The 18,856-nt window shown below is 38.3% G+C and overlaps 2 protein-coding genes across 10 annotated transcripts in view; one reads left to right on the forward strand and one right to left on the reverse strand.

Moving 5' to 3' along the window:
- LOC138717939 (uncharacterized) overlaps window positions 1–3,373 on the forward strand; it is a 30,951-nt gene extending 27,578 nt beyond the window's left edge. For both annotated transcript variants that reach the window (XM_069851973.1, XM_069851974.1), the window contains exons 13-14: window positions 32–157; window positions 977–3,373. In XM_069851973.1, the coding sequence (XP_069708074.1) occupies window positions 32–157; window positions 977–1,098 (248 nt within the window). In that variant the 3' untranslated portion in view covers window positions 1,099–3,373. The remainder of the gene's footprint in view (window positions 1–31; window positions 158–976) is intronic.
- Window positions 3,374–4,846: 1,473 nt separating this feature from the next.
- Window positions 4,847–18,856, reverse strand: part of MAP7 (microtubule associated protein 7) — a 115,184-nt gene continuing 101,174 nt past the window's right edge. For 4 of the 8 annotated variants that reach the window (XM_069851970.1, XM_069851971.1, XM_069851969.1 and 1 more), the window contains 7 exons: window positions 18,283–18,478; window positions 16,132–16,233; window positions 15,795–15,845; window positions 15,646–15,703; window positions 13,076–13,208; window positions 6,315–6,541; window positions 4,849–5,637 (listed from right to left, as the gene is read on the reverse strand). In XM_069851970.1, coding sequence (XP_069708071.1) covers window positions 5,627–5,637; window positions 6,315–6,541; window positions 13,076–13,208; window positions 15,646–15,703; window positions 15,795–15,845; window positions 16,132–16,233; window positions 18,283–18,478 — 778 coding nt within the window. In that variant the 3' untranslated portion in view covers window positions 4,849–5,626. Of the gene's footprint in view, window positions 5,638–6,314; window positions 6,542–13,075; window positions 13,209–15,645; window positions 15,704–15,794; window positions 15,846–16,131; window positions 16,234–18,282; window positions 18,479–18,856 lie in introns of all 8 variants that reach the window. The other 4 variants (XM_069851968.1, XM_069851965.1, XM_069851967.1 and 1 more) reach the window with 2 other exon arrangements.

The raw sequence follows: 18,856 nt of genomic DNA on the forward strand, positions 1-18,856 counted from the left end.
CTAATCTCCTGTGGTTCTCCCATTTATGCAGAAAAAAATATGTTCCTGTGGAAACGTCACATTGGGGAGATTCAGGCCTACCTCAAGAACTTTCTTACCCACCCAGAGGTCCGCTTTCAGCAGCTGGGCATCTCTACATTCTGCAGGCTTCAAGAAGGTATGGCCTTCCTGCTGGGCTGAGCCTCCAGGGCTCTGCTTTATAGCAGAAGTGGCAACGCCAGGAAACTTGCTCTGCAGCCTAGCTCTGCTTGCTTAAGCAAACAGAATAATCTCAAGGGTAGCTGTTACCTTACCTGTTCTTAAGTAATAAAGAGTGTCTTATAATAAAGGCAGGGGGTGGTGGTAGTTGATCTGTCTGCTTTAAAGGCTTTCTGATCAGCAGAGAAACAAGACTGCAGTCACTTATTTATCCAATAGAGGAATGTTTGGCACTAGATGTAATTTAAATTTTTCAAATATGAATTCCATTTATACTGATAAAGCAGGAAAATTGCATTATTAGCTTGTATTAAAGCTGGGAAATCACATCTTTTTCATACATTTAATCTGTTCATTGATTTTTTTTTCCTTTTTATTTTTTTTTTTTGGTGTTGGGTAGAGGTTGAGCATAGACGGGAGTTATAAATATAAGTAATAAATGTATATAGCATGTATCTTCACATATGTAGAGCTACAGCCAAGACTTCACTATGTCTTGTAACACACCTGTTGCATAAGGCTGAATTTGGTGACTGAGCTTTAAACATCAAACATATAGATTAGGAGAATGTAGCAGTGATCTTGAGTGGTCGTAGGGATGAAAACTGAATTTTTACCTGCTTTCTGTGGTAGAAGAATATTGTCCTATCTTCTCTTTACTTTACACTGCAATAAGAACCATCAACTGTATCTAACCTGAAATATAAGCGTACTAAGGATCTGCACAAAAATACAGGGAAAAACAGCAGGTTGCCTGATACTTGTTTTTCCACTTCAGATCCAGAATTTTCATTAGCATTCAGAGAAAGCCAAATGGCCAAACTCCTTGAGCAAGTCCGTCAACAAACAGAAAAAACTCAAGAGCTCCTTATGGCAGCTAGTTGCTGTGAAGACAGTTAATATTTAAGCCAGATGACTTATGAAAATTTACCAGATCCAACAGCTTGAACTTTCAGAGAAGACAACTCTTTTCATCAGTTCCGTAATCACAAGTTTTCCTGCTATCTACAGTTCCATCATACAGAAGAGATGTTCTGATAACAAGAATCAGAAGAGATAAAAAGACAATTCCTTAAACATTTTGGCTGGCTGCTTAAGTGCACTTGAGGACTGCAGCTAAGTTCCTTCCAACAGTTTGGAAAACACCTGTTATGCATGGGTAATCTTCCATGGTTTGTTTTTTATTTCCTCTCCAATGCCCTCCAAAAACCCAGTGCTGTATTCATGTCATTTTATTCACAAAACAGGCCAATTCTACTGAAGAGGCACCTCTCAAGTACTCAGGTGACTCTGCATTCGTTGTTGTTTTGTTTCCATTTCAGGTCCCTTTTTTTCAGAATACTCCAGGGACCTGACTTTAGAAAGTTACTCAATTACACAAGGTATAAAAGTAGCAAAATACTAACAGGTTGCTACATAAAGTAACTGCTTAGGGAAAACTCAGAAGTTGCAAAAAATTTGTAAGAAAGGAGAATAAGACAAGCCTCAAGGCTGATCCTTGTATGACTGTAGGCACTACTCTCCAGCAGAGTTACAAAAGCACATTGGGGCAGGTAAATATTTCATAGAGCATGTTCAGTATATGGTTGCTCCTATGAAGGATTTGTGTGAAAAGTGTTTTAATACAGAAATCTGTGTTCTGGAAATCGTAAATTATTTCCAAATGTACTCAAAACAGGGAAAAGGTGAACAAATCTGGCAAAATTAGGAACTGATATTATACTTTGATATTAACATTTCACTTTAAAAGGAGTTAAAGAACAAAAAGATTAATAGTATGTTTAAATGTAGCTGTTTTTCTTACAAGTATACAGGATACTGAATAACCTCTTCCCTTCCCTCTTCTTCGAGGGAAGGAGTCTGTCACACAGACTCTTTCAAGCAGTCAAAAGATTATTTTTCAGGGAGATAAAAAGTAGCACAGAGCCTTGAAATTATGGGACACTAGTTTTCTAAAGTTGGTTTTAATTTGTAAGGAAATAATTATAATAAGAATCTGTTTGTAATCTAATTCCACCTTTGATCAATACATTTATTTTTAAATACAAGAATCCCCCTGAAACTTCATGTTGAACTGGCTGGAATACTGAAATTTTGGAATGACTCTTCTAGGAAACACACGTGATCCAAGATAACAGAGTTTTCTATGAAAGCATTTCAGAAGAGTTTCCTGTCTTTTGAGGTGCTTCTGACCATGGCATAACTCCTACATGCATGTAGAGCTTGAGAGCTGCTGTTTGCTACAAACATAGAATAAAAGTGAGATTTAAAAAAAATAAAAGAAAAAACCCCGTTCTGTCAACAAAGAGGTCAACATTGTATTTTACTGTGGCCCACATCTTGAAGCTTGGTTTGGGTGCTTGGGGGAGGCATTTCTGTTAATGATTCCTTTTAATAACTGAAAGTTCTCTCTGGTAGTAAAGAATAAAAAACCCCAAGACAACAAAAAAAAGCCCAAAACCACACAGAAAGGCTTCTCTGCGATGCAGTAAAAGTATATGTAAAAGAACAGGGCAGAGAGACTTCAGATAAAGCAGTATGGAATTTTCAATATTCATGTGTGACAGCAATTTTCTTTTGAAATCTCCTGTGAAAAACCCATGTGCTCAGCTGTGGGCAGTTTGGCTTATTAAAACAAGAGGACTACAAAGAGCTGAATAACACAGCTAGGAACACAACCAGAAAATCTCAGACTTAAGGCCACCTCCTTGAGTGACTTCAGGTCATTTTGCAAAAAGAAAATATTAAATAATGACATTAGAATTGGTCTGTTTCTTAGGTATTTAATTGCAAACAGTACTTCAAGGTCTTAGCAAGAAGGAAAATAACAAAGCATCTTCATCAGAAATGAGAAGACGAGACACGAAACAAGCAAAGCTAAAGGTGAACAACCCAGTAGCTGTTAGGCATTGAAATAAACTCACTGAATGTCATTCTACCTCACTAAGTAACGCATTGCATCTGATGGTGCAAACAACCAGAATAGTTGCAATAGCAGGCAAAGGAGCTGGCCTTCATTTGATGCCCCATTTTGTTATCAAGAACAACATTCAACAGGAGGCAAACTATTTTTCCCTGTTTTTGAAGAAAGGGGCTTAAAGCAAGACTTAAAATTTCAATCCTGTTTCATTTTTTTTAGTGTTTTTTGATTCATACACCTCCCAGTTCCTAAGTTTTAGTTTGTATGTTGGGCCCTTGAAAAGAAGAAAATTTTCTCTCTCCTTTGACGCAAACCTGGAATGAATACAATTATGAATTGGTTTTATTGCAGTCTTGTTAAAAAAAAATAAAAAACCCCAACACACGTGAGAAATTAAGCAGGCTCTTAATCTCTGTGCTGCAAACAGCAAAGTCAGCGTTCTAAAGTCTGCAAAAAACCAGACCAGCATAATTTATACCTGAGCCTAAATGAATCCTCAGACTTAATGCTGAAGCTAAATATTACTGGCTATTTCTTTACTCTGTTTCTAGCTGTAAGTGATCCAGTACTGGTTTTCTAGTAAAGATATAAAAGGAAACCTGAAGGAAAGTTCTAAGCAGACCAGGAGTAGCAAGAAGAGTTTTCAATCACAGGTTGAGTCCTGCTTCAACTATGCAAGACAATGAGAATATAAATAGAATAAATATTTCAAACAAGTTTTATTTGGTACTTACATGCTATATATAGGCTTAAAGAAAAACAAAACTACATATGTTGGACACTTCAAAATATTGTGGCTATGTACATGGAAAACTAAAGAAAGCAAGAACGGAACCCAATTAATTTTACTGTGTCACAAGCTGTTATCAAAAGTATTCTCACTGAATTGCTGTTTCTTCCCTTCCATATATATTCTGGTAGCCGGAGTCTTTTTCATTGCATTTTCATTGCTTTTATCTCATCGCCTGTATAAGATGAATACTTGGGAGCAGCAGGAAGTCATTTCTTCAAAAATTCTTCAGCTGCATTTCTGCTAACACAGGCTTCCTGCGCAGCTTCCTACGGCCTAAGCTCAGTGCTCACTAAAGGCAAGTGCAGGAACCTTAATGGTACATTCCCTGGTAGCATGAACTGAAGCCTCATAAACCTCTGTCTCCACTAAGCCAGGTATCAACTCACTAACTTCAGTGAACAACGCATCAATCCCTGGTTGGTGCTTCAAACCTCGAAAGAGCTTTACCTGTAATTGCAGTGTTTATCAAAGCAGAAAAAGGTACAAGATTTTACAGTTCTGCCTGATAGCAACCAAAAGTGAGGGATGGAACAACGACAGTAGAAATCATCAATCAAACTAAAGAGAAAGCAGCCTGCATTGCTTCTCTTATCACTCAAACTGTACGGCTTTATAAAAATCACACACTATGTAAAAAGCACAAACAGCGACCGCTTTCCATTTGCTCTGAAACGAGCAAAACCAAAAAAATACCCAAACCTGCTTTATCATCAAAAATCAAATATTTCAGGCTTCACACAGTTTTCAATAGTCTGATAAGGCAAAGGAAAAGTCTTCCATCATTGGGAACAGCAGCAATTTACAGGACTCGGAATAAGGTATTTCCTTGTGTGTGTGCACACGTGTGCACATATGCGTACACATCCTTTATAGTATCGTGATAGTGGATGTGACTAATAAAAAATAAATCAAGTTTGCAGTATCATTTTACCACATTTTTTTCTAATTTATTCAATTAAACAATTTATTTCCGTACTGAACAAAATTCATAAATACATTATCTAGGAGAACAATAGGTTTTCCTCGTGTCTGTGAAAAAATAACGCTTTCAAATTTTCACATTTTAAAACCTGTCTTGTTTTGCATTTTTTTGAGAAAATGAAGATCATAGTGATATCTCAATTTACAGAATGTCCGTGTAGGAATTACATTTACAAGAACCTGATACAGAAGCCTATACTTTGCCCCCATAATTAGAGTTCTCTACAATAATATTTAAACCAAGAGGTTTAAATAAAACACCCCATTAACTCTACTTGTAGAGTAATGAGGTATTTATTTTTCAAGTATTAGAACCACAAAGTGTAAAGATTCTTTGCCAATTTTACAATTATGCCTTCTAAACCAACACCCACCTTTTTAAAAATAATCACTCCCACCACCCAAATCAGCCTGTTGCTTTCAGATTCCAGTGTCTTGTGTCTTAAGGAATGCAGAAATATCCATTTACTAACATAAAAAGCTTGTTGGAAAAAGCCATATTAAGTAATGCACATAAATCATGATTTTTCTAGTGATGAAAGCTATTAGAAAGGTGATCCAAGTCTATTCCCATCATTTCTTCTGCTGGTTTTACTAAAGTCCTTCCAAAAAAGATACTCAAGAAATCTTTAAAAAACTGGAGAGAAAAAATAAAACACTCCTTCATAGCATGGAAGAAACTCCTCTGACTGCAGATATGCTCATAATCACCTTTGGTTCTTCAGAGGAAACAATCAGATCACTTCTACAACAGAGGTATCAAAAATGACAGGTCAGCAAAGAGTAACAATGCTTACTTCAAAATGCTCTGCATTTATGCAATTATTTTATCATAAGATAACGTTCCTTACATTTTCTAGCCACAGAAAATGAAAGCAGTAGTCCAATTTTGTCTGATAAATTACTATTTGTTTACCTAACGTACTTTAAAAGTTGTGACATAATTCAGAAAAATCTAGCATGCTGCCTGTAAATCACTGTTCAGTATTAATATCAGGAGGAACTCGGTGAGGGAAGTACATCCAGAGTTTCATATGGAAGGCAGGTACCAGCTCCTCTTCTGCACGTGAGCATCTGATATTATATTTGCAGAACTGGATCATAAATTCAGAATAGCAGTTATCACTGTTACCGTTTCTGCTTTCTGTTCTTTCTGTTTGCCCTGTGCTTTCAAGCAACTTCAAATGGCAGAAAGTGCAGTTTAACTGAGAACCACCCTCTCAAACAAAAGATAAGGCGTCACCATAATTTGCACAGCATCTGTACGTACTTGGGATGTACAGCTTTACAAAGTGGAGATATGCTCATTTCCCCAAATAATATGGGGTTTAAAAATGTTCAAATAAACCAGCCTATATCCATCAAGAGCTCTAGGTCCAATTAAAAGACATTACAAGTGTTAATGAACCAAGGCAAACCTACCTGCTGTTTGATGTGTTTGAACACTATCTACCTGAGGCAAGAGAGTCCCCTTATCTTCAAAGGCTATAATTGGATTCAAAGGAATTTCAGGACTATTGCTTCCATCATTGTTCATAGCATCCAGCCGGGAAGGTTTAGAACCAATAGGCAGGTTTATGATTTCTTCGAAGTTATCATTCTGCATAGACATTCCATTTTCATTTGCATTTTTCTCTGGATTGAGATTGCTGAAATAGAAACACAGGCATTTCCTCATACACTTCACTTAGGACAGCAATTTAGTCCTCCTCAAAGCAGTAGTAGAAATGGAAGAATTCTGCTTTAATCCTGAGTGTTCTTTTAACCAGTAAAAGCAAAACTATGCTTCTACCACAACAGAAAAACTGTTTTTGCAGCAAAGTATTAGATATGCCTCCCCTCAAACACAGGATAGTTGTTACATTTGGCTATGTGATACCCAGAATGATAGGGAGCTTTATGTACACTACACACCAGCAGTGCTATCTTGATCCTCCCGTTTAATGCAATTTACAGTTTCTAACATCTTTTTTAGCTTTCGTAACCTTTGACATACCCCTCCTTCTATTGCAGACCAATGCAATTGCCCTTAAACAAGATCAATGTAATTTTTGTTATTCCTTGGTTCACCTCTTGCCTCCAGTTTTGGAGCAGCCTTTTTTACCTGCCACTCAGCCAGAGGAAAAACTCCCTCACCAACACAGTTGTCCTTTCCCTCCTCCCCTAGAAATTCTTAGGGCTTATTTCCAAGATGCTACTCGATTTTGCACTCCTCCCAGCACCCCTCAAGTCAATCTGCTCTTTCTTTTTCTTTCCCACTTGATGGAGATGCCTTATGAACAAGCTCTTGTACATCTCCCCCAGTCAGGAGCAGTGCAAGCAGAGACGCACTCTCCAACTGCATACTCTCCCGAGAACATACATGATCACGTCTCACAGTCTTGCCCCTCCTCTCCCAACCCTTTTATTAGGTGCTGTGTTGTCAAATCCTGCTGTCTGCAGACAGCATGTACTCTCTCTTGCCAGGGAGGACAAACTAAGGTGCTACTTTAGTGAACAGGATGACAGCTATGGGACCATAAGCTGCTCCAGAAAGAACAAGTACTCTGCTGACACTCAAAAATCATTTGGTCTTTCGCAAGTGCTTCTTAAGGCCCTCAACAGTTAGATCCTGACAGTTTTCAGTACCTATTCCCTACTCGGATCACAACACAACTGTTCAGGTTGTTTGGGAATACCTCAGCCACAAAGGCTCCAATGTAATTTTCCTAGATTGAAACCAGGCTATCAATCTCCTCAGGCCATTTCTGAGCAGATGGCTTGGTTTTGCAGGCTAATTTTCTCCTGACAGTACATTTACTAGTCTTAAACTCCACTCCTGTTTGTAAATGGCACATGGTTTATTTTTATTTGCTGGCTTCCTTGGGTATCTAACTCTTCATAAGCAATTACAGAATTGTTTTACAGTACTTCCCACGAGGCAGAAAATAATTATTGCTCTTTTGAAAGTGTCAATGCTTTATCCAAAAACCAGATTTCCTGTAAGAATGACATGCTGGTTTTCACATCAAACCTTTCCCAGTTTTTCAAACCATCATCAGTTCTTTTTCAGAAATGTGCTCCTCTTTTTTTTTTTATCTGTGGATCTGCTGAGCGAATTTCAAAGGGAAAAGTATGTTTCAGTGCACTGAGTTTGACAGCAGACACAGAAATGCTGCTGGCTGCCTGGGAGCGGTCACTAGTCACATCACCCTTTTGTGCCAGAGATCTACACCTGTAAGATGAGGAGCAGAATCTCTGAAATGCTTTAGGACCAAAGACTGTTCTATAATGTACAGTTATTAGGTTATTGTTCACTATAAAATATCCTATTACTTATTTCGTTGCCATCTACCACCAATAAACTCAACAGAACTAGTATAAACACAGCAAGTTTGCTGGATGGGTTAAGAAAGCGGGGAAAGAGAACAACTGCTCATTCATATCAATTAAACAGCATAGTGCTTCAACAACCATTGGTACAATGAAGAAGCCTCTCGCTATTTATTTGTCACTGCACTGCCAGTGTTACATACTGAGTTAGTATCACAGACTTGAAAGCTGTCTTTGACACAGGGGAGTCTGTACAATCAGAAAGGGGGTACAGAAGAAGAAAATATGACTATGAATCGTCTATATTTTATACTATTTGCTCCACTAGATTACTACAGAACAAGTTTAGAAGAAATAGAGGGAAAAACAGAACCGTGGAATTAATCCCACTGGACATCTTAGAGGCCATAAGCTCAAAAGATTAGACAAATTCCTAGGAGATTGGTATAGCCTCCAGCTTCTGGTAATTAGCAGCTTAGGGACTACTTGAGCCTATGGTTGCACTTGGACCACAATGCTTTGTAACCCTTCATCGACCAGAGGATCTCCCGGTACTTGGCCCTTTTCCTTTACACTCTCTCCCTAACTGAGTGCTACAGGCCATTAAATCAAAGAACACAAAAAGTAATAGGTGAATGCATGGATTTTTGACCTGCTACAGCTGTTCTTACTGTCTTATATTACATTCTTAGCAATATCTCAGTATCCAGCACACAGGAGATACCTTCTTCAGGCATACAATATTGCAAGTGTGTTTTTAAGAACTGGATAATTTTGGCACTCTGAGTGTGCTTGCAGAAAGACAGCTACATAATAAAAAATTGTCTGAGTTATTCAGAGAGCATTTCCAAACATAACAGTCTTGCAAGCATCCAAAGAACAGCTTCATGGTAGAAAAAGAAACACCTGTGCAGCTTCACATTGTGAACTGGACACATCAATATTAACAAGATAGACTAGAGGAAGCTGAGAGAAGAGCAGCTAATTTAAATAAAGGAAATGGAACATCCAAAAAGTTAAAAACTACATCGAATATAGCTAATCATAGCCAAAGCTCTGTGTAGCTATAATATCCATGTGAAAAAATTAAAGAGAGTAAAGAAGAAAAAGATGACAAGAATTTTATTTCTCATCACCCATCTGAAATCAACACCAAATATCAAAACAAACAATACTGACTTGCAGGCCTTTGGAATGTGCCAAAATATAACCACACCTGCTATTTCTGAACTTTGCTAGAGCAAAGTTCGAGTGCGCTATCCTACAAACTGAGCAATGAACATTAAATAAGAATTTGAACTCAGTAACATTCCCTTCCAGGAGATATTTAGGCTATCAACTTATCTAACTGTATTGCCAAAAACTGGTTATTTAATCTACTCAGACCCAGCTCCCTTTATATGGAATGGAGACACACAGATAAGGTGAACTGTTCTCACCGAGGCCCATTGCAAAGCACTCAGAGAAAGCAGCACAGGAAAAATAAACAGAATTACAGGACAAGAAGTGGTGGAATAACAGAATATTTTCCATAAAGGAAAATAAACCTAAAATAATAAAAAAACCCCACCAAACCACAAACCACTGTACTGAAATAACTTGGAGAAGGATCAGACAGGACTTAATTTGGGCAAAGAATCAGAAAGTGGAGAGCAAGCAAAAATCCTCAAATCAGAGACGGATTAGGCAGCCGTACTGGTTATCCAACTCCTGACACAGTGTTTCCTCGAGGACTGTCATGTTCAGTAAAGCAGGAAAAAATTAGAATCTGGAAAAAAACTCACTGGAATCTTACAGTTTAAAAAAACTTTGGAAATACTTTAACACTGTGTCTTATTTTCAAATGCCTGTTTCAAATTTATTTTTCCATTTGTTGGGAAAAAAAAAAAGGCCGAACTCCTAGAATCTAGCCAGAAGTTAACATGCCATTAATAATACTGCAGCATCCATGAACTACCAGTTTTCTTGGTAATTCTAGATACTTTACTAACCGGAAAATTTCCATAGTATGCTCCATTATAAAATATACTCAGTGTTGCCCTTTCCATCATACTACACCTGGATGAGAAAAGTCTTCATTTATGTTCAACTGTGAGACTTCTCACCACAGACTTAGAAGGTAGATATTAAGGTCACCACTCCACCCACCACCCCAGTAATTAGCTATTCTTCATTAGCACTCGAGCATTGTTTAACCGAATTTACTTGTGGAGAAGATACTCAGTGGAAGCATAGGTGGCAAAATCAGAACCATTGCAGCCCTACTTAAAACCGCATACCACAAAAATTACATTCCCATTCAGACATGTCATTTTAAGTCAGACAAATATGAAAAAAGAAATTGTTTTTATGAACTGAGAATTCATGTAAGATCCATTTGAAAACCCTGAGCACTAATGTTGTAAAAGAACAATTGACAAACAAATCTGCTTTTTTCTTTCATGATGGAAAGTGAAGGAGCTTTAAGTCTAAGAAAAAGTGATTATCGTTCATCTGTTCAACACACAGGAGTAATAATACCAACAAAAATTTAGACAACCTATTAGAGGGCATAGATGATAGTACAAATATATCATCTGCAAGAAATGTTTATTATTAAAACTAATCATTATTTATAATAGTTATATGGTAAATAATGCAGCAGATAATCTTATAAACCCTAACGGAAATGCTGTTAATTGTCTTGGAAAGCTAATGAAGTCCCAGCACAATAATGAGATCTGCACTGCTGATCAAAAGTAGCAGAGAACACTGAAGCATTTAAATCAATTGCTTTAAATCAACCAGAATTATTTTAATTTTTCTCTGTTGTGTTGTATTCATGATTAGGGAAGCAAGCATGCTATTTCCAACTGAATCCCAAACCACACAGTTGACACAGGATGGATGACGGATGGGGAGGAACAGAGATGAATGTTCAGGACAGTAAGCAGTCAGGTAACTTCCTACTACATCCCCCTAAGTAGAAATCCTAATCTTCACACAAATCTCTTGTAGTCTTTGAAGTCACCCTCCTTCAATACTACTGGTGCAAGGGACAGAACACCTGCAGTGCCGGGGGAGTGACCCCAAACAGAGGTATTCTGAACCCAAATACAAGTATTCTGAGTTTGGTTACTGAACATCAACCCCTAGTGCTGTTCAAAGACACACATTCAGTCTAGACCCCATGCCGCACAAAACAGACCCACCAACATTTACATTACATTTACTTCTTCAGTCCTGGATGCAATGAAACTTCCTACACATCCTACACTGTAAGAGAAGAATGAGACCTACTGCTGCTCTATACCTTAAGAAGATTCCTCTCCTTTGCTCCCTCCTCTTGCCCACACATGAATGTGCCACAAGTTCCTCAGGCAAAGCCTTTTAAAGTTCTGGTCAGAAATCCAAGCTAACTTGCCCAAAACCACGTTGCTGTTGCATGTGCTACAGTAACAGGTATTTGCAGATGTCAGACAACTGCAGCACACGAGATGAAGTAGCAGTGGTGCTGGCAATTGTGGCTTTTTCCATGTGATAAAATCTATGCTGCCATGTATTCCTTATACAGTTTTTCAGGCTACCAGGGCTAAGCTTACACCAGGATGCTACCAAGCACTTCAGCCTTTGCCTTTCCAGTCAGTGTGGATGTACCTCTAGACTCAAGTCCCTCTGCATCCTAATCTGGTGTATCAGTTTCCCCTTCCACAGCCTTATACACACTTCCTACTTCTGCTGCTCTTCTTCAATGTCATTTATTCTTTCTTTGCTTTGGCCATTCAGAGGTTCCTCCCACGTGGATTATAATGCTACATGACAGCATTCATTACTGTGGCACATTTTATATTACAAACATCAAGGTGCATATAAAGCTGGAAATTATTAACATTTAATAGCTGCCCGAGACAATTATGAGGCAGCCCTGTGCAGCTCATTCAATGCAGCTCAGTGCTCAGTGTCACTGACAGAACTTCCTTCAGAAGAAGCATCCTTGTCAGCATGATGGCAGCCTAAGATCCCCCAGACACACGGAAGGACCGAGAGAGGGCAAATTCCTCCTTCAATTAGTGCCAATCAGACCCTGAAGCATACTGCCCATTACAGACTGCATGATGGCTTCCCACATTCTAGTCTTTCCATGCATATTCTGGCACTACCTGCATAAAACATGAAAGGACTAAGGGATTATTTGGCTCTCTGCATTACTAAAACAGAAATAACTGACAGCTCATGCTTATGCAACAGATTTCCCTTGGTTCAGCACCGAGGTTTCAAGCATTTCAACTATTTCTCAAAGGCTGAGTGACTATCTTCACTGCTACAGAAAACTCCCAGCATTAAATATCTGCCTTCTAAATTCTCTATCTTATAGAGGACAATGGTTTGTTGCTTTTTTTTTAAATGCAAAGCCAAAACGTGTATCACATCGGGGACTTTTGCTTAATAAGCAAAACTTGCTAATAGTTTAAGCAGTTCGGAAATCAAAACATCCAGGCTGAAAGCACACTGCTTATTATTCCATTCGAGAAAACCAGCAGCAGAAATCCAGAGTGTTTTTCTGAAGTTTAATTCAAGCAAAGGAACAGAAAAAAATTGCCCTTTCCATTAAGTTTCAATTTATGTAATAATAGCTGGCAAAGTGATTCCGAGCACTAAAAGAATATGCTGCATATTTACAAAATTCTTCCCTATTAGTTGGCTAAAATAGGTAACTGCTAAGTGAAAGATGATGAAGTTCTTTCTGAACAGAAGACAAAAATAAACAGGAAACAAGGCAGATTGAATACCTGCCTCTTCTTTAGTTAATGAACACATGGATCCAAAACTAACTTATTACACTAGTAACCCTCATCCTTTAAACACCCTCCAATACTTAGCAACATTCTTACCTGTCCATATTTATGGAAGGTTGATGTGAAACAAGCACATGTGTGCAGGTGACAGGTTTCCCATTGTGTGGAGATTGTGTTCCGTGCTGAGGCCCTCCTGCAGGTTCCAAGGGAGACGCAGGACTGGTTATGACTAGAGAGAGAAAACAGGTTTTCATAAAACCAAGCAACATCATCTACCTGCAGATTAGGATAAAATATTTAAAGACAGTCAATGCAAGCTACAGTTTAAAAAAAAACCACCAGTTTCTGTATGTCTCCTTCCCCTACCCATCTTTGTGAAGGTGTTGGGTACACAAACCCTGTTTTATGTCTGAAGCAAATGCGACTGATTTCAAAGCTATAGCCTTACGGACAAGAATAAACATTTCACAAGAATAAACATTCACACAATTCCAACTCATAAATCACTAGTCAAAACAGGCTGATATCTGACAGAATATCATGCTGGCACTTTTCATGAAGCAATAGAGAATGGAACAGAAGAACATTGGAACATCATCAATACAATATACTGGAATTTTTTGGTTCCCATGTTGATCACTGACTATATCCCAAAATGAAATCAAGAGGTAAAAAACTCCATAGGAAGGATACTTCTTTCAACAATACCAAATCACTACTATAAAATGCTGTAGAGAGCGACATAAAATTAGAGTATCCTAATGCCTCATCTAAAGACCACATAACATATGCTGTTGGCCTGCATCAGAATGTTCTTTTGAAGAACAACTGCAGCCTTCTGCATTGTATCTATAGTCACACTAATTCACATACAACTCAGTAAAAGGAAGCAATTGCGCCCCACCCATACTAGCACCTACTACAATAATCACAAGGACAATTGAATATTCATAGGCTTAGATGCATTTTTCTCTACCCAAAACCTCATGTAAGGGAATCCTCCACCAGCTGCTCTTGTTTTGCTGTATTCTAAATGCTTGGTCTGAAGTCTTTTACAATGAATTTCTCACTCTGATCTTTGGCAAGTTTTTACTTGAAAGACATAAGCAATACAGGTTTTGGTCTTCTGCGAGTGGAACAACTGGAAAATACACTTTAGCTTTAACATTTAAAAGAGAAAAGCAGAAGAAAGTTGTTCTGTCTTAGAAAGGCAGAGTTATGTCCTATTTTGAAGCAGAGGTGATAGATTTTATTTCATTGTATGATCTGGCCATTTCCACAAAGGTCTCCTCTTATTTTGCCAAACTAAGATTGAAAAAAAACCAAAAAACCTACCATTTGTATACAGTCAGAAGTCTTTTAGAGTATAACATGTAAAGTTATATTTGGCTAAAATATGTCCATTAATTCAAAACTTTAACTCAACACTATATCTAGATAAAGCAAAGCCAAACAGTAGAGCAGCCCTGAAGATGAGGGCAGTTTTCTCCTTTTCCAGTCACTCAAGGACTCCAGACTTTCCTTGGGGAAGTGGAAGTCCAAAGTCTCATATGCCTTAATGAAACTGACTACTTTTCTTCCACCAGGGAAGCGCTAGCCACATGTTAGAGTGCATTTATAGCTTCAAGATTTTTTTTTTTAAGTTGTTTATAGCACCTTCAGCAGTGCCTCCAGCAAAAGATGGCATCCCAGATGCATTTTGTATTAGAAGCTCCCACACTTCCTTCCCTCCCCCCAAGATAATATGTGAACAAATAACTTCCAAACACATATAATGAAATGTGTCAAAAAGTATCCTGGCAATGCTAACTATAGCATTCACTTTAAACATCAAAAACAAAAGCAGTACATGCAGCCAGTGCTGATATTTGTCCTTAGCGTCACTCAACTCAAACACAAAAGAGGAATAAAGATTAATGTCATTTAATGTGTTACGCTACAATAGGAAAAAACATTTGATAGCTTGACTTCAGTATCTTTAAATACTGCTGATTCATATTTGGTGATTGTTGAACATAAGCTGTATTTTATTTTGCTTCCTTCATTCTAAGTACTAAAATCTTATATAAAACTTTATCTAAAATGATCAGAGAAAGAAAAGACCAAGGGAACAGAATAGTAGAAAAGACTGGAAGTGTAGGTGTGACAGAGAGACTCCAAGCTTTTGTAGAAGCTGAGTTTTGAAAGAAAAAGAAATTAAGACCTAATGAATAAGGCAGCAGGTGTGGCAATCACAGGGAGATGCTGGATAATGAACAGTTTGTTTTGTGACTAAGATGAAATAACTTTTTATGAAAACGGCATAAGTCTGCAACAACCACATCGACAATATTATCCAAAAGAAACTACAGAATCAGTTTATTTTGTGACCAGAAGCAGAAAAGAATTTGTTTCTTTTCACTTTACAAATAATTAAACTTGGTAAGCAACTCTCTCTCATTAAACACCAATGTGACTAAGTTCCTAAAAACAGCTGACCCATTTAGTAATGGCTAACTGCCTATGTGGAAAGGCTGAATAAATATTTGCTAAGACTTCAGTTATACTTCCCTCATGTTTTACTTTACTGCAATTGGTGTGCCATATTTCGGAATTGTATCTCAAACTATTGTGCTCAGTAGGCATTTATTCACCAGTTGTGCTCAGGGCACAGTTAAACACAATACCTTCTTCTCCAGTAACATTTGTCTTTGATATATGTCCATTTTGCTGGTCATTGGGTTTCTATAAAGAAAGCACAGTTTTGTAAATTAAAAATGGCACTAAAGATGTGAAACACGCCCAATATTTACACATATTACGTAGCAGCACTGACCTTATCTACAGCTTCTACACGCCTGGTTCTCTTCATGATCTCCTCAAGTCTCTACAAAGAAATGTAAAGAGGTAAAATAATGTTTGCTGGCATTAATTAAAAAATACCTCTCCCAAGCCACAGCTGATAAATGACAAGCAGTTGTATCTGTTTATTGCAAAAAGATGAATTATTTATTAGTTGGAAATTTCCCTGTCATTTTCACTTCAGGTTACTCAGATGAGGACTGCAGCTTTTCTGAGGGTACATTTCTATCACGGATAACTTTCTAGAGCTGAAATGTAAGCAAACTGCTAAGACAAAATGAATTACAGTTTTTTTCCATGTACTGAGTTACCTTCTTCCTTTCCAAGCGTTCTTGCTCTTCTCTCTGGAAATGCTTTTCACGTTCTAAGCGAATCCGCTCTGCCTCTTCCCGTAGGCGAGCTTCCTCTTCTTTCTGAGTTGATGGTAAAGGAAAAAGAAGTGAGGAATAATTTCCTATTTAAGGACAGATTTTCACTGTTATCTGCTTAATTATGCCTATCTAGAACATCTTGAAAAGACACTTTTGGGGTTTATAAGTCACCAACAGTCTTTTCAGACTGAACTGCACATTTTTTGATTAATCTCCATGTTTTATGTAGCACTAAGAGATGCGTAAATAAACAACGGACATCATATTTGGTTCTGTACCTTTTCCAGGGCATGTGCATGAAAGCACATCAAATGATAAATGAGGAAAACGCTTCATAACCTTCAACATTCAAAGAGCAGCCAGGAAAGTATTCAAGAGATTCATGTTTTGAGTGTGGATGTTTTTTGAGAGTCAAACAAAAGCAGCAGAATGTTTTATATGGTCAGAGTCATTGCTTAATGAGAACAAGGACAAACAGCCACAGGTACATTTGCACAAGCTTTCCACTCCTGCTTTTTTGATTAAATATAAAACTTGTCTAGAATTTACTGTGGAGAGGCCTTGCTCCTTAACAGTGAGTGTTGTACAATGGAACTACAACAACAGTTCATTTATTACAACTTTAACATCCAAAAAAATCTTGGCCATGCATTGTCTCTGAATGCTAAACTGAGTGTGGACCTCTGTTTAGCAATTCCAAGAAAGCAGCATACACCTTCTGAAAACAGAAAATTGCAGTTTTTGAGCAATATTCACTAACACAATCCTTTAAACTCTTATTTTCATAAGCATACATTTAATTACATAGCAGAAGAAAAAACTAATGTCTATGATGCATACTGAAGCGCTGAATTTTGGAGGCAAGAAAGTCCATGCACGAAGTAAGAGCTTGTGTGAGAAGAGAAGAATCCTATCCAAATTGCTTACTCCAGCCCCTCCTGAAGTCGGTAAACCAATAATGCCCATCAAAAATGAAAGCACTTGAAAAATTGTATTTTTATTTATTTAGGATTATGTCTTTGAAGTAGCTGCTCTGATATCAGGATTGCACCAGGTAAAGGTTCTCCTTGGCTTGAATAAAGTGATCAAACCCCCTTTTCTCACTAATCTCAAACAAAGCAGTATCTGGCGTAGGATAAGAATTCAGCAGTGTTATGTCTCCAGCTCTCTGAAGAGTTAGTTCTCCTGGCATCTATACTTTCTATAACTGTGGAGACAAAGAGTTCTCTGGTACAACGCCATTCATTAAAATCCTCCAATAAAACCCTACTGATCCTTCCATCACGATGCATCAGGAAAAGGAAGGACTTGTTCTAAATAAATAAATTGCACAGGAGAATACAAAAAAAAAACCAAACAAAAACCAAAACAAAACTCAATTCCCAACCATGTTTTAATCAAGAAGAAATCTCTTTACTCTTTGAAGCGCTATATAGAATGGACTCCGCTACAACCCTTTTCACTTAAGTGAAGCCTGACTTTGTTTCTTCCTTTGCCTTAAACATTTTGTCTGAAGGCTGGCCAGATGGGCCTTATGAAAGAACTCACAAGGAACCACACAGCTGAGCCCTCTACCTCGCTCCCTCTTTCGTGACCATCACTTTGATTGGACCAACTTGGACCACACAGCCCGAAAAAAGCTGCTGCAGCCACCATGTGTTCCTGAGGAACTGCTGCTGCCCATCGATGTGGGGATTTCTTTCCTTTTCCCTTCTCTCTCTTTCCGTCTCTCTGTCCTGTTACCCTATGGTGTGCATGTCAGATCGGGTGCGAGTGACCTTGTCTGCGTTCAGGGGTCAGATTGTGATCTAAACAGGTTGGGATTTGTTCCTGTAACTCTTGCACCCAATGTCTCGTTATTTTCACCCTGAGAGTGACCTTGTCAACCTCTGAATTGCCACACAGATAAATGAAGCTCTGTCCTCCAGTCAGGTCTGGAGGCAAGCGTGTGGCTTATGGATCTAGGGCGTGACAACTTCATACATAGTACTTAAATTTTAGATATCCCTTTAATCTACATGTTGCATAAGAGATGCTCCTTCATCCCCTTTGCTGCCAGACTGGTACAAAAATTCCAGGAGGGGAGCATACTTGTTTCTGAATACGCTCCATTTCTTCTTTCTCCTTCTGTTCTCTCTCTTCTGCCTGTCGACGCAGCCGTTCTTCCCTTTCCTTCTCCTCCTCTGCATCCTTTTGTTTTTTCTCCTCTTCCTGTCTGCGAGCTTCTTCCTCTTCTCTGCGAGCTCTTTCTTCAGCTATCCTCTGTGACAGCTCTTCCTTCTTTTGCCTGTCATCAAGAAATAAGCATAAAAATAATAAGTTAAAAAAGGAGGGAAAAACCCCAACCACCAGGTTCCTGACCCAAGACATCAGCACTGCAGAACAGCTGGATAAAGGTTGCATGGCTATCTCTCTCGTAAGAGCATCAAAACACCTGAACTGGGCCAAGCCAAGCTGTCTGTTCTGCTTTCAGTAGGAGCCAAAGCTCAAGCCCTATGGTCCATAAAGACTTTGCAAGGCAATGCTAGTACTTCTACACTATACGCCTGGCTTCCTGCACTTCAGTACTGTGCTTCATATATCAGAATATGGCAAGAGAATGTACACAAAAAGCTGCTACAAAGCTGCTAAAATTGTATCTTCTCCACTGCAGAGGTTTAGAATC

This window comes from Phaenicophaeus curvirostris, chromosome 2 (genome assembly GCF_032191515.1).
Source record: "Phaenicophaeus curvirostris isolate KB17595 chromosome 2, BPBGC_Pcur_1.0, whole genome shotgun sequence".
Lineage (NCBI taxonomy): Eukaryota > Metazoa > Chordata > Aves > Cuculiformes > Cuculidae > Phaenicophaeus > Phaenicophaeus curvirostris.